Raw genomic sequence first — 16,367 nt, forward strand, 5'->3', positions numbered from 1 at the left:
GTCTTAACTGTTACTGAGTGTCTGCTGCTTGCAAGGCATCATAGTGTTGTGAAGTTCACACCTTTGCCTGGCTTTACTGACTTTTGGTAGCTTGGCTCCAGTTCATATATTTTACCTTCCTTCCCACCATATCCTAGGAAGGGACCTGTCCAGCTCTCTTCAGACTAATCTCATTTTGCAAGAATACACCCACATTCCCTCTTGCCTCCAAGTTTAGTATGTCCTTAAATGCCTTTCCCAGTTGTCCACCTTTTTAAATCCTCCCTGTCTTTCAAGGTCAGGTTCAAGGAACTTCAACCTGTTCTGTGAAGCTTTCTCTGAAAAGTCACATCTAATGGTTCTTGTCTCCTCCAGTCTGACAATGTGCTCTCTCCTCTACCTCCTAGACTGCCAAAGCCTGATCCAATCTACTGTCTCTGAACTAGAAAGTGGTCTCTTAACAAGTTTCATTTGTTTGTTTGTTTAATACCCTTCATCCCAATATTGTTCTCCACCCACCTCCTATCCATCATGTTAAAAAGTCGGGCCTAAGCCGGGCGGTGGTGGCGCATGCCTTTAATCCCAGCACTCGGGAGGCAGAGCCAGGCGGATCTCTGTGAGTTCGAGGCCAGCCTGGGCTACCAAGTGAGTCCCAGGAAAGGCGCAAAGCTACACAGAGAAACCCTGTCTCGAAAAACCAAAAAAAAAAAAAAAGTCAGGCCTGTCCCTAGCTTAACACCCTTTAGTGACTTCCAAATCACAGGTAATGAACAAAAGCCCAAATTGGCCAAGAATTGCCTACCCCACCCCAGGAGACGTCTACAGTTCCTTTCTTCTCCTCGCCATCTCCCCTTGGCTCTGCTGCAGCATCACTAGCATCCTTTCTAGCCCCCCAATATTCTATGCATTGTTCTGGTGTCTCTCCCCCGGCTCCTAGTCTTCCATGAGTACTTTTCCTCTGATATATCCTTTACTGTCTCTCTTAGCCCCTCGAGTCCTTGCTCAGATCTTACCTCCAGTAAGAACAGCCTTTTCCACCCTGTCCTTCCCACTGCCTTTCTCCTCTTCTGTTCTCCAATTTCCTATTTCTAAAGCATTTGTCATCTTCTACACCATATAGCTCATTGTGTTTATAGCTTATAGTCTGCTTCGTACCTTTATACTACAGCATTAGTACCAGGGAGGCAGAGATCTTGGTCAGGTTGCTCATCCACATAACACATATACATAAAATTTTTTTAAATAAGTATTTTTAATCTACATCATTTTACCTTTCCTTAAATACTTGAAATTATATATTAAATATCCCTTTCAGATTAGCTTCTTTCCCTAAATGATAGAAGCTTATTCCCTGTTCTCTCATGACTTGATAACTCATTCTTTTCAGAACTACATACTCCATTGTCTGGCTGTGTTATGGTTTATTCACTCATCTGCTAAAGGGTTCCTTTGTTACTTACAAACTTTGGCAATCATAAAATTGTAATAAGCATCTGTGTGCCATTTTTTGTGTGGACCTAAGTTTTCAGTCTGTTAGGAGTGTGGCTGCTGAATTGTATGGGAGGACCATGTTTAGTTCTAGAAGAACTGCTACACTGTCTTCCAAAGTCACAGGCCCTGTTGCTTCCCTCCTGATAAGGAGGAGGTATTCCTTTTGCCCTACAGCTTGGACAGCTTCTGGTGTTGTCAGTGTTTGAAGGTGTGGCCCTGCTAATCAGTGTGCATTAGCATCTCATTGTTTTCATTAGCAATTACTAATAACTTATGATGTTGAAGATCTTATCTTCTTGTTCACATCTTGTTCGTTTTCTTAAGTTTTAAGAATTCTTTGTGGCCGGGTGGTGGTGGTGCACAGCTTTAATCCCAGCACTCAGGAGGCAGAGGCAGGTAGGTGGATCTCTGTGAGTTTGAGGCCAGCCTAGTCTACAGTGCAGTTCCAGGACAGCCAGGGAAGTTACACAGAGAAACCTTGTCTCAAAAAAAGCAAAAAAATTTTAAAAAAAGTTATTTGTGTATTTTGAAGAAGACCTTTATCAGATGTGTGGTTTTTTTTTTTTTTTTTTTTGGTTTTTTGAGACAGGGTTTCTCTGTGTAGCTTTGGAGCCTTTCCTGGAACTCACTTGGTAGCCCAGGCTGGCCTCAAACTCACACAGATCCGCCTGGCTCTGCCTCCCGAGTGCTGGGATTAAAGGTGTGCGCCACCACCGCCCTGCAAGATGTGTTTTTTACAACTATTTTCTTAACAGTTTTGTATAGAGCCTATAACTTAAATTTTATTAAAGTTCAGTTTATCTTTCCATGGACCATATCTTTCATGTTGTATCTAAAGAAATCACCACCACACTCACCCCTTTTCTCCTATGTTATCAATGAGAAAGTTTATGCATTGTTAGAATAAATAGTATATAGAAGTTTTGTTTTTTGAGAGTCTCTCTATGCAGCCCTGAATGTCCTAGAACTCTCTATGTAGACCAGACTGGCCTCAAACTCAAAGATCTGCCTCCCAAGTGCTGAGATTAAAGGTATGTGATACTACACCCTCTGTTTAGTTTCTTAACATTTTGTTGGAGATTTTTGTGTCTATATTCATGACCAAGTTAGTTTGCAGGGTTTCATCCCTTGCAATGACTTTATCTTATTTTGATATTAGGATAATGTTGGCCTTATAGCATCAAGAATTATTACATCTGTTTCTACTGGCAAAAAATTAGTATGATTTCTGCCTTGAATGACTGATAGAACTGACCAGTGAATGCATCTTGGCCACCTATTTTATAAGATTATTAATTAATTATTCAGTTTCTTTAACATATAGGCCTGTTCAATTGTTTATTTCTTCTTGGGTACACTTTGGCCAACTATGTTTTGAGAAATGAACACAAGAAACAGGCTTACTTCATCTAGGTTATTGACTCTATACCATAAAATTGTTCATAATATTCCTTTATAAATTATGTGTGTGTGTGTGTGTGTGTATGTGTGTGTGTGTTGTATATTGTTTATGTGTACTAAAGATTGAGCCAGGGCCTTATACATACCAAGAACATTCTTCTTTTCTTTTTTTCTTATTTTAAATGATTTATTTATTTTTACTTTATGTGCATTGGTATTTTGCCTGCATGTATGTCTATGCAAGGGTATTGGATCCCCAGAATTAGAGTTACAGACAGTTGTGAGCTGCCGTGTGAGTGCTGAGAATTGAACTTGGGTCCTCTGGAAGAGCTCTTAAACACTGAGTCATCCCTTAGCCCTTTCTCTAGAACACCCTCTACCACTGAGCTGCACTCCAGTCTATTTATTGTCTTTTTATTGTCCCTGGGACCTATATTAGTGTGCCCTGAATGAATGCACTTCTGAATGAGTACAATTCTTTATTTGATGCCAGTGTATACTGGACAAAGTAGAAATTTCAGTTCAACCACACTAGCTATCAGCAGTTAGTCTTAGTCTCAGTTAAATTATTACTAGAGTCTCTCTTTGGAAAAAAAAGAAAATTTAACAGAAAAACCATAAGCCATGCTTGAGCTAGTTTTACCACAGTAGGAAAGGATATGAATCTGTAGGTAAGGAAGCAGAAGAGATGGTCAGTATGATCTGGTCCTCTTTCCTTTCTCCAAATGCCTCTTGACAGGCTTAAGCAAGCTACCTAAACAGCCTGTGTCCCATTCAGTAAAAACTGAACTTCTAGAGATAAAACATGAGTGTGTTTTTCCTTATAGAGACTAAGGCTAAGGCTGCAGTTTCTCTGAGACTTTGTTGATCTGAATTCAAGCATTTGCCATGAGCCTTTTGGCTTATTGTAATGAAATGTGCAAATAGAGATATGTATTAGATACTTCATCTTCTGCCAAATCCACCAGTGGAAAATCAAGTCAGAGAAACACTGGATTTGGTTTTTAATATAGTCCTAAGTAGACAGCAGAGTGAAAATATGTTTTATTATATTGAATAAACAAATGGCACAACACAGAATTCCTTTCTAAACCTTTCTGTAGTCAGAGAAGCCGCAACTGAATTTAAATTCCTGCTGTAATTTCAATTAACTGTGTAATGTTATGCAATTTATTTAACTCTAAGTATTTTTGTTTTGTTTTGCTTTTTTGTTTTTTTCAAGACAGTGTTTCTCTGTGTAGTTTTGGTGCCTGTCCTGGATCTCACTCTGTAGACCAGGCTGGCCTCGAACTCACAGAGATCTGCCTGGCTCTGCCTCCTGAGTACCTGGATTAAAGATGTGCACCACCGTCACCTGGCAACTCTAAGTATTTTCAACACTATTAAGTGGTAATAATTATATATGCCTTCCTAGACCATTTTATATACAAATTATACTTTATGTATAATATACACAAAAGTACATGCAAGATGGGCATAAGATATAATACCTGCTGCTTAAGTGATTAAAAAATTGTTAGCTATCATTCTTAAATTATGCTTCTGTGAATGAAGTTCAGAATCATTTTCCTGTCGTAATAAATAAAGGCCCATGACAATAATCAGGATAAGAAGAAAATTGACATGGGGACTGAGGAAATGTCTCAGTTGGTAAAAGTATTTGCCTAGAAGACACGAGAACCTGAGCTCAATCCCAGAACCCATAGTTTTAAAAAGTGGGCACACATTTGTAATCCTATTGCTGAGAGGGCTGGAGCTGACAGACCCCTGTGGCTCAGTGGCCAGTCACCTAACCTAATAGGTGAGCTCCAGACTAGTGAGAGAAGGGCTGGAGCAGACAGACCCCTGTGGCTCAGTGGCCAGTCACCCTAACTAATAGGTGAGCTCCAGACTAGTGAGAGGAGGGCTGGAGCAGACAGACCCCTGTGGCTCAGTGGCCAGTCACCTAACCTAATAGGTGAGCTCCAGACTAGTGAGAGAAGGGCTGGAGCAGACAGACCCCTGTGGCTCAGTGGCCAGTCACCCTAACCTAATAGGTGAGCTCCAGACTAGTGAGAGAAGGGCTGGAGCAGACAGACCCCTGTGGCTCAGTGGCCAGTCACCCTAACTAATAGGTGAGCTCCAGACTAGTGAGAGAAGGGCTGGAGCAGACAGACCCCTGTGGCTCAGTGGCCGGTCACCCTAACTAATAGGTGAGCTCCAGACTAGTGAGAGAAGGGCTGGAGCAGACAGACCCCTGTGGCTCAGTGGCCAGTCACCCTAACCTAATAGGTGAGCTCCAGACTAGTGAGAGAAGGGCTGGAGCAGACAGACCCCTGTGGCTCAGTGGCCAGTCACCCTAACTAATAGGTGAGCTCCAGACTAGTGAGAGAAGGGCTGGAGCAGACAGACCCCTGTGGCTCAGTGGCCAGTCACCCTAACCTAATAGGTGAGCTCCAGACTAGTGAGAGAAGGGCTGGAGCAGACAGACCCCTGTGGCTCAGTGGCCGGTCACCCTAACTAATAGGTGAGCTCCAGACTAGTGAGAGAAGGGCTGGAGCAGACAGACCCCTGTGGCTCAGTGGCCGGTCACCCTAACTAATAGGTGAGCTCCAGACTAGTGAGAGAAGGGCTGGAGCAGACAGACCCCTGTGGCTCAGTGGTCGGTCACCCTAACTAATAGGTGAGCTCCAGACTAGTGAGAGGAGGGCTGGAGCCGACAGACCCCTGTGGCTCAGTGGTCGGTCACCCTAACTAATAGGTGAGCTCCAGACTAGTGAGAGAAGGGCTGGAGCAGACAGACCCCTGTGGCTCAGTGGTCGGTCACCTAACCTAACAGGTGAGCTCCAGACTAGTGAGAGAAGGGCTGGAGCAGACAGACCCCTGTGGCTCAGTGGCCGGTCACCCTAACTAATAGGTGAGCTCCAGACTAGTGAGAGGAGGGCTGGAGCAGACAGACCCCTGTGGCTCAGTGGCCAGTCACCCTAACTAATAGGTGAGCTCCAGACTAGTGAGAGAAGGGCTGGAGCAGACAGACCCCTGTGGCTCAGTGGCCGGTCACCCTAACTAATAGGTGAGCTCCAGACTAGTGAGAGGAGGGCTGGAGCCGACAGACCCCTGTGGCTCAGTGGTCGGTCACCCTAACTAATAGGTGAGCTCCAGACTAGTGAGAGAAGGGCTGGAGCAGACAGACCCCTGTGGCTCAGTGGTCGGTCACCTAACCTAACAGGTGAGCTCCAGACTAGTGAGAGAAGGGCTGGAGCAGACAGACCCCTGTGGCTCAGTGGCCGGTCACCCTAACTAATAGGTGAGCTCCAGACTAGTGAGAGGAGGGCTGGAGCAGACAGACCCCTGTGGCTCAGTGGCCAGTCACCCTAACTAATAGGTGAGCTCCAGACTAGTGAGAGAAGGGCTGGAGCAGACAGACCCCTGTGGCTCAGTGGTCGGTCACCCTAACCTAATAGGTGAGCTCCAGACTAGTGAGAGGAGGCGTCTCACAACTAGGGTGAGTGATGGACCTCAAGGTGAAACGCAACATTTTCCTCTGGCTTCGACACATAATCAGGCTCGGAACACACATGTACTTGTGAGCATGGATGCGCACACACACACACAGATACCCACAATTTATTAAAGTAAATAAATAGAATTTTATTTTGTAAGTGTGTTACTCAGAAGGAGAGCCATCTTTTGGTGAAATATTTTTTTCTTTTATTTTAGTATATCTTTTCTACTTTTCCATATTATTACCCAAACATTCCTTTATAACAACACAAAGTACATGCAAGGAATAGATTTACTCCCACTTATTAGGTGAAATCATGGGAAAATATTACAGTTAAAAGGTATTTAAGTTGGGGTAGCTGGGCAGTGGTGGCACACACCTTTAATCCCAGTTCTCGGGAAGCAGAGCCAGGTGGATCTCTCTGAGTTTGAGGCCAGAAGGGCTACCATGTAGGTTCCAGGAAAGGCGCCAAAGCTATGAAGAGAAACCCTGTCTCGAAAAAACAAAAAACAAACAAAAAAAAGAAGGAGGAGGAGGAGGAGAAATTGGGGTGTAGTTCAGTTGTAGAGTTAAAAATAAAGGATATCCAACTTAATTTTTAATATAATCAAATGAATACACCTTTTTTTTAAGAAATCAGACAGTATAAAAACTTTAATTTAAAAAAAATAGAAACCCCCAGTGCCACCATAATTCTGTTTCAAAGTTACTGATATTTAACTCCAGAGCTCTCTTCTGGCATTCACCTCCATGTCTTGAGAATCACATGCTTGGCTGCTCCTTTTTATACTGTGGTCACCAACTGTTGACCTCTAACTGTAGAGTGTAAGCTGTCAGCCCTTTTGCTCCCACGCTGCCTTACCCCACTGCTCTTCTTTCTCCTCTCACCTCCACAGTGTAGTTTCCTGTAGTTTGGGGTTAAGTCAGTTGTCCATGATTACACTGTAATAACTTTGGAAGGAATGTTGAAAAGCTCCAACATCAGTAGACTGTGGTTTCATAAACAGTTGTCCTTCAAACAGTAAATTGTCCTACTGCATGGTCCTTTCCCTGAGTGTGAATCATGACTGTAAGTCTTGCAGTCAACATGTTGAACCTTGTCTAACCTAGACTGCCTAAATTTACTTGACTACCTGATACTTTTCTGTGTAAGGATGTTTAAAGGAACATCATTAGAATACAGTTGGGGAGATGCCAGATAAGAAAGACTTTCCCTGCCACAAAAGAGCAATTAAGCACTGGAGTGAGTAATTTTGAGAAGCCAAGTACTCTCTTTTACCAGAGGTCTTTAAAACAGGACATCTGTTTTACCCATAGTTCTGTTTGAACAATAGCACTCTGCTGGTGTTTCTTCCTCTTCCTGTCCCCCAGAGGCTGCGTTGGAGGCTTTTAGCCCACCTTTTATATGACGGTGGGACTCTGGCTACTAATATGTACAAAAATTAAAACTATTGTTTATTTAGAACTTAATGAGTATCTGTCCCTATGCTAGGTGTTTTACATATATCTTATTAGTCTTCAGAATGGAACGAGGTAGCATTATTTTACAGATGGCAAAATTAGCTATATAGAGATAATGAAACTAAGACCTCCAAGGCAGAATTTGAATCCAGGCATTGGACATAACAATGTTCCTTCCTTCTTTATTGTTAATGTTCAGAACAACAACTTACAAAAGTAACAAATAAGATAGGGTTATCTGTTTTATTATGTGAAAACTCAGCCCACTGCAATGCTTACTCTATTAGACGAACCATTCCTTTAATTTTCCCATTCATTTGGAGGTTATTATTTTTGTTAGTGTAGTGCATACTTCTCTCTTCACTGTGACCAAATGCCTAGCAAGCAATGACCTGGAGGAAGAAGGACTTACTGGGGATCCTGGTTTGAGAAGGTGTCATTATGGCTAGAAATGGCAGTAAGCAGCTCAGACTCCTCAAGTCCTCATCCCTCTAGGGAACAGAAAGCAGAAAAAGACTGCAGGATGAAGTGGGGCCAGGCTAAAACTCTCAAGGCCCACCCCTCAACAGCCTACTTGCTCCAGGTAGGCCCTACCTCTTAAAGGTTCCCAAATTGTGCATGCTGGCTGGGGACTAAGTGCTTCAACATGTGATCCTGTGGGGGTACATTTCACATTCAAACCAGAACAGGAACAATCCTGTTGCATGTTTCTTCTGTATTTTATTCTGTGATAGTCTGTCATCTGGTAAATGGTTTCTTGCATGAGGCTTTTGAAATTTGATGTAACTTGTATATATTAATTAAGACCAAATACATCTTGATCTATGAAAATTGGCTTAGGATGAAAGTCTCTTCTTCAACATATTATATCAATATAGTAACAACACCATGAAGCTCAAAGGATGCTGGGCCAGGAGACAGAAAAGACGTGTTCTTGCCCACCCAGTCTCTCACTGTCTGTATTCATAAGCAGATCATTATGCCTATGTTCTTTTACTGTCAAATGGGAAACAACAATTATTTTAAAATGGCTTTTTCCCTTGTAATGTTTCAGGACAATTTTTATCTCTGGATGTTGGCTCACAGATGGGAAAGAAACTATATAATTCCCAAGTTAGTTTGTACTATGCTGTGATTTACACAGATCAGTAAGGAAGGGCTAGCTGGGTAAACAAGTAGGAACCATACTTGTGAGTACCATGACATTAACTAAAACAAGAAGACATTGAAAATCTGTGGTTGAATGTCTCTTGAAAGTCATTGCTAACCAAGTTAAGCTCTAGAGAATCTATGAGATGTTGCCACATTGCTTCATTACTCATCTGAATATGTTTCTCTGAGTTACTCTTTAGTATTCATCACCAGCATCTTGTGTTATGCCTGGCCCAGCAGGAGTTGTTGAAATGTGTGGATGTTTAGTGTAGACCTGGAAATCAGGAAGAGAGATAGTTTCCTAGGCAGAATGGTTTAGTTTAGGAGGTTAAGTATATGGCCACAGAGCTTCTGACGTTTGTGCTCAACACCCAGCTCTTCCTAATAATTGATCACAAATTGCTTTTGTATCTGTGCTGTATTTCCCTCGAAGCTCTCAGAGCTGGACTTGGAACTCAGCTGCATGTATGTTAGGCAAATGTTTATCACTGAGATACATATTCAGCACTTGATTACTCCTCTTTAAGAATTTTGAGTACATGGTGGCATATGCCCATAGCCACAACTCTCAGGAGGCAGAGGCAGGAGGAGTTCAAGGCCAGTCTAGTCTACAAAGTGGGTTCCAGAACAGCCAGGACCCTGTCAAAACAGAAAAAAAAATAAAGAAAAAAATTCTGAGTATTCTGTACAGAGATGTTGTGAGGATTAAAAGAGATCATTGCAGTCCAGTATCTAGTATAATCCTTACTGAAGACTGAGGGGTCTATTTGTATCAACCACTGTAAATACTGAGGGGGTACAGCATTAGCTCAGGTGTCCTTTTTCCTTCTCTTTTAGGGTGCTAGGAATTGAACCCAGGATCTTGTACATGCTGAGAAAGCATTCTACCACTGAGCTACAACCCCATCCTCTATAGAACTTTATATCTTGGGTTTTAAAACAATCATGGTATAGATTTAATGTTGTCATTTACCTTGTTTTTTTCTGTACTGGGGATTGAACCTGGGACTTCACTGATGCTAAGCAAACTCTCATCACTAAACCACACTCTAGCCCTTTCCAGATTTCTAGTAGAAGTTTTTCTTTCCCTAGAGAACAACATCATAATCCAAAGGCAAACCATATAGTCCTAGTGCTTGATTCCATAATCTGGTATCTTTCTGACCCACTTCCATACTCCCAAATAGAGCCTATTCGGTTAGAGAAGTCACTTTACTCTTGCGTGAAATCGATTGCACTTTTGTTTGAAATGCGTTATACTTTGGAGTAGTGTGAGAAGGCTGCTCATTAACCATAACAGAATTGAAAGCCAAGTTTGAAGGTCAAAGAGAAACAGCATAGAGCTGTGCCATTGCACACAAAGTGTGTCTAAAGACTTTCTTGAAAGTTGTGAAATTGAAGGATATGCCCTGAGGCAACAGGACTCATGTCACCCAGCTGGAAAGTTAAGACACTGAATTATTCCTAAGAAGGGCTGTTGTTCATGCAAATATTTTGTCCATTTGCTCTTTCATGGGTAATTGCACGGGGTAACAAAAAACACCTACTTGACTTACAGCTTGACAGCAACAGAAGCTTATGTTTTCTAGAGACAAAATAAGAAGCAGCTTTCCTGGACCATCTCTAAGGCAAAGGAAAATAAAGTATGTTTGGATCCTGTGCCTCCCAATAACCATGTCTATGGAGTAATACCATTGAGGTCAAGGTGTCCCAGAATACAGACGGTGGGGGGAGGGAAGGAGAATGTATTTCAGCAATATGTCTTCTTAGAGATGAAGAGGCAAATTCTTCTCTTCCTTCTTCGTCCTCTATCTTAGAAAAATAAGGAAACTTGGGCTAGGGTATAACTCAGTAGTAAAGCACTTACCTATCACATGGGCAAGTCTGGGTTCAGTGCCCAGTATGACAAAAGAAGAAAAAAAATACCTTAGTTCTAATCTTCCTCATAGTCCCCAAAGGGAAAAGACTAAAATATGAGGTTCAGAGCAGGGTCTGAGCTCATGCTGTGTCTTAGTTATAATACCAAACCTTAATCTTTCCAGAGAAGCTTACATCTTGACAAAACTAAACTACTGAGGAAGTATCTTAATTTTCTTCTTCCTTCTCAGAGAAATGAGAAGTCATTTCACTCTTCCCCATATAACATTATCACTTAATTGGCAAGTGTTTAGAACACAACAGCCATGCAGAAGGACTAATGGGAAACAGGATGATAAGGTGTCTCTTCATTCCAGACAACATGCAAATACAAGTACTATAGAGTCTATAACATTTATATCTATAGTACTGTATATTGTATAGATATATCTATAGTATAGATACTTAAATTGATCGGAAATTATTTTAGCATTAAAGAAGAGGAGGAGTCATGAAGGTGTCATGGAGAAAGTAGTGTTTAGCTTTGAAAGACGAGGAGTGTGGTGCACAGAAATGAAGGATAGGAAAAGCTACAGTGACCTCAGGAATCTGCATCTACAAAGAAAGGCAAGAGTAGAGAATGCAGGGCAGGTAGACAGCATGGCACATCTAGCAGTAGGACATGCCAAACATGGAAATAAGGTCTGAAACAACCAATGGAAAATAAGACTGAAAGAGTAAGTTAGGGCTGTGTCATGGAGGACTTCTAATGCCATGGTGATTTATTATACAAGTTGCTGGTTGCCCTGCTTCCCTGACAACATATCCTTAATAGTAGAGCTCAGTGAGTCAGCATTCTTTAAAGAAGGGTAAAATGAATACGGGAATGCAGGGGTTGGTTAGAACAGAGAAATAGTTCTGTACAATACTGTAATGATGGACACATCACATTACACTGCTGTTACTGTTCATAGACTTATTTACACACAATGCCTAATATAGATATGACTTTAGTTCCTAAGAGCATATCCATAGTGTCTTATTAGTTGTCACAGGTGTGCCACACTAGCACAGGACAATGGCAGGGGGATACCTGTATCTCAGAAGGTAAGATGCTATATAAGAGCTTTCCTTTTACTTAATTTTATGTAAATCTAAAAAGTATTTTTAAATCTGTAAAGCCTGACCTGATAGTGCACTCTTGTAAAGCCAGTGCTCAGATGGAGGACTAAGAAAATGGTAGCACATTTGCCTACCATATGCAAAGCCCTGGGTTCCATCCCCAAATGGAAAAAGAAGTAAACCAATAAAATGATGAATGACCAATTTTTCCTGTAACCTACGTATCTTTCTTATTTTCACTTCTCAGTGTCTGTACAGAGGCATACCCACTACCTTTAACTCAATCAGTCACAATAGATGTCATGAGAAACATCCAAATTTAAGGGTATTATAATCTGGACAAGAAAGGAGATCTTTTGAAGTGAAAATAACTGATAGCAAAGGGTAAGGACATAGAGAAATGAAAATTAAACATGCTAGGGAGGGCAGCAGAGCAAATGCAGTGATTGGATTGGGTCCGTGTAGATGAATTTTGAAGCAAACAACATAGTTTTATGGGTGCTCCTGCTAATTAGGAGCACAGACTTCTTCCTAGATGTCATTGAGACCAGGACGTCCTCTAAGTTATCACCAATGCACATTCCTCTTTTTTTGGTGTGCAGTGTTTAGACCGTGACACAGATAACTGAAGATTGTTTGGGTATTTATTATGCAGATATTTGACATGGGAACCCAAATGTGCCTAATGAGTCCACTTGCAGCCACAAAGCACATCCACAGAGCCAGTCTCCTTATTTGTATCTACAAGGCACTATGTTTCTCATGAAGACTATAGCTGAACCCCTTCATTTCATGAGGCCTTTGTGAAAAAATTGCTTTAGTTCTCTGCATGCTGGGAAAAAGCAAGAGAACCATTCCCTGATACCCCTATGAGAAGAGTCCATCTTCCAGAACATTTTTATCAATGAGAGATTATTTGAAAGGATAGAGTTTCTGAGTCAGCCTTGAGTTTGAGTCACCCACACCTACCTAGCCCATGGACCTTGAGCAAGTCGTGTAACCTGACAGAACAAATCCTGTCTTATTGATCTATAAAGTGAGGATAGTTCAGCACACATGGAAGAAAAGATAGATGTGTCTGGTACATGAGAGATACTCAGTGGGTCTGTTTGTTTCTCTCCTTCCCTGCCCCTCTGCTAAAAGTTCACAGTTACCTCCTCCAGCCATCAAGTCGTGTAATGTTTAATGGATAAATATTTAATGAGCATCTACTGTGAGTAAAACCTTTGTCAAATGCTGCTAATATGATTACAGCCAAGATAAAATTTATGAGTTCATTTCTTTGTCACCAGGGTTAACAATCTTGAATTTACACAGCTCTGGGGCATTTAGAGTAGTGATTACTTTTTGAGGCACCACTCTGAATGGTGAGCTCATTTCAAGTAAACCAAGTCAGACTTACAAATGTACTTATAGTCTGTACAAACCAGTGACTCACAGTTCATACTCAGTACTTGGGACCCAAATGAGTCGGAGCTTTGTTTCACTTACTACGGTAGCAAATCATACTTAGAAAAATGCAAACTTGCTGCTCTTTCAGAGGTCCCTGGTTCAGTTCCCAGCACCTAAATGGCAGTTCATAACTGCCAGTAACTCCAGTTCCAGGAGATCTGACACAATCTTCTGGCCTCCTCAGGCACTGGGCGTGCACATGGTACATATACATACATGTAGGCAAACACTCATACACATAAAATAAAAATAAAGAGCCAGGCCAGCACCTGGGAAGCAGAGGCAGAAAAGAAAAAAGGAAAAGGAAAGAGAGAGAAGAATCTCAAATACGCAGGGCTAGGAGAAGGATGGCTCAGTCAGTAAAGAGCTTGTAAGCATGAGAAACTGAGTTCAATACCCAGAACCCACAGAAAAATACCAGGCATACTAGTACACACTTACGTTCCTGGCACTGGGAAGGTGGAGAAAAAAATCGCCGGAGTTTGCCACCAGCCATTCTAGCCTAACTGTGAACTTCATGCCACAAGAGACCCCCATTTCAAAGGTTGTGGAAGGTGTTCCTGAGGATGACACCTCCACACACACAGATATACATATGCATGCACACACAAATGAACACAAACACAAGGAAAATGCAAATCAGTAACAAAACACCAAAAAGATCTCAGTCCAAGACAGTGCACAAAGGTTCATAGCTATTTCTAAAAAGAAAGCATACACATGGCAATAGGTGTATGAAAAAGTGTTTAACATCACTAATTCCTGGGGAAAATGCAAATCAAAACTACGATAAAATAAACTGTCCCACACTTGTTAGAATGGCTGGTACATGAAGAGAAGACAGGATGTAGAGTAACAAAAGCCTTTTTTGTGATGTGTACTGGATGCTGTGGAGCCATTATAGAACACAAGTGGAGAACCTCAGAAAATCAAAAGTAGAATTTCCACGTCATTAGCAGTCCCACTACTAGACAATATGACCAGGGAACTAAAGTCACTATGTCAAGATTTCTATGCTCCCACATGCATTATGACACTATTTGCTATAGTTAAGAGGTGAAATTGGCATAAGAGTCTAAGACACATGAACAAATAAAAACGAACAAAAAAACTCTGTGGTATGTATATACACACATATGCAAAATGTACACACATGCACATGCATGCACACACACATATATCATGCACACATACACGCACATCATGCACACACACATCATGCACACACACACACACACACATCATACACACACACACACACACACACACAAACATACATACTGGAGTACTGTATAGCCTTTAAAAAGGAGAAAATTCTGTCCCTTGTAGCAATATAGATGACCCAAAGAAACATTGTGCTAAGGGAACTAAACCAGTAGCAGGAAAGCAAATGCCATACACTCTTGCTGGTTGCCAAGGACCAGGCATAAGGGAAATGGGAAGACTGGCCACAGTTTCCATTAGGCTCTGGAGACCTGATGGACAACAAGATGACTACAGTTAGGAATACTGTATCATATAGTTGAAATTTGCTAAGGAAGCAAATCTTAAGTTTTCTCAACACAAAGGCAAAAATAATTCTATAAAATGATGAATATGTTAATTAAATTGATGACGGTAATTATTTCACAGTCCATACATATATCAAAATATCACCATAGTGATCATTTAAATATTTTATCAGTTATATCTTATAAAAGTGGAAACAATTTGAAGTAAGAAAAATAACCATTATCAGATCTAGCTGATGACATGTTGTAGATGGATTTGTTCCATGTAGCTACACACTGTAGGGTGTCTGCTAGTATACTCGGGTAAAGGCTGACTTCCTTCTCACTGTAAAGCCACCTGGATGGTGCTAGGAAGGCAGTAATGCACGCCTCCTTCACTGGGTAGTCTGGGTGAAATGCTTTATTAAGCTCAGCTTCCTCTCTATACGTCCTTAGAGGCCTGCTCTCTCCTCCAGAACTTGACTCACATCCTGTTCTTTTTCCATTTCAGAAATTACCATGGTTGACACAGAGATGCCATTCTGGCCCACCAACTTCGGAATCAGCTCTGTGGACCTCTCTGTGATGGATGACCACTCCCATTCCTTTGACATCAAGCCCTTTACCACAGTTGATTTCTCCAGCATTTCTGCTCCACACTATGAAGACATTCCATTCACAAGAGCTGACCCAATGGTTGCTGATTACAAATATGACCTGAAGTTCCAAGAATACCAAAGTATGTCCACTTTTCAAACTACTAAGACTAGAATTAGACAAATCTCTGAATAACCCTAGAATAAATGCTCGAGAGATTAGCACTCCAAAGAAGTGCATCTTTATTCATTAATCCATTGCCCTTGAAGTTCTAGGTATCTGTGATAGGCAAAAAGAAGACAGCACATGAAATTCTGTTCCCAACCTTCCCCCCCCCCCCCCCCGTTTCCTTCTCCTCCCTTCCTCCTTTCTTTCCTTTCTTGATACCTTCTTAGGAGCATTTCTTTTTTTTAATCTTGAATAGTTTATTATCTTAGTGGCAAACACACCCCTACACATAAGTGAACAAATACACAGACATTCCGTATCTGTCATAATTTGTTCTAATTTTCCAACTGTTTTCTCCCAGCACAGTACCTCCTCTTTTTTTTTCATTTTTCTTTATTAAGAAATTTTCTACTCACTCCACATGCTATCCACAGACCCCCCCCTTCCCTCCTTCCACCCCCTAGATCTCTCTCCCAAGCCACCCCACATCCCCACATCCCCCAAATCGAGGTCTCCCATGGGGAGTCAGCAAAGCCCAGCACACTGAGCCTAGTCAGGTCCCAGCCCCTTCCCACTGCACCAAGGCTGTGCAGGGTGTCACCCCACAGGCACCAGATTCCAGAAGCCTACCCATAGACCAGGGACTTAGCATTTCTAACATGATTACATTGCCAGTTGTGTCTTAGGCTAAGAGTCCATCATGTAAACTTTGA

The 16,367-nt window shown here is 41.7% G+C and overlaps 1 protein-coding gene across 2 annotated transcripts in view; it reads left to right on the forward strand.

The window, feature by feature from the left end:
- Positions 1-16,367, forward strand: part of Pparg (peroxisome proliferator activated receptor gamma) — a 136,244-nt gene that overhangs the window by 67,834 nt on the left and 52,043 nt on the right. For both annotated transcript variants that reach the window (XM_052721706.1, XM_052721707.1), the window contains exon 3: positions 15,401-15,628. In XM_052721706.1, the coding sequence (XP_052577666.1) occupies positions 15,409-15,628 (220 nt within the window). In that variant the 5' untranslated portion in view covers positions 15,401-15,408. The remainder of the gene's footprint in view (positions 1-15,400; positions 15,629-16,367) is intronic.

The sequence above is a fragment of the Peromyscus californicus genome, unplaced genomic scaffold, assembly GCF_007827085.1.
Source record: "Peromyscus californicus insignis strain IS unplaced genomic scaffold, ASM782708v3 Scaffold_6__1_contigs__length_162567912, whole genome shotgun sequence".
Classification (NCBI taxonomy): Eukaryota; Metazoa; Chordata; class Mammalia; order Rodentia; family Cricetidae; genus Peromyscus; species Peromyscus californicus.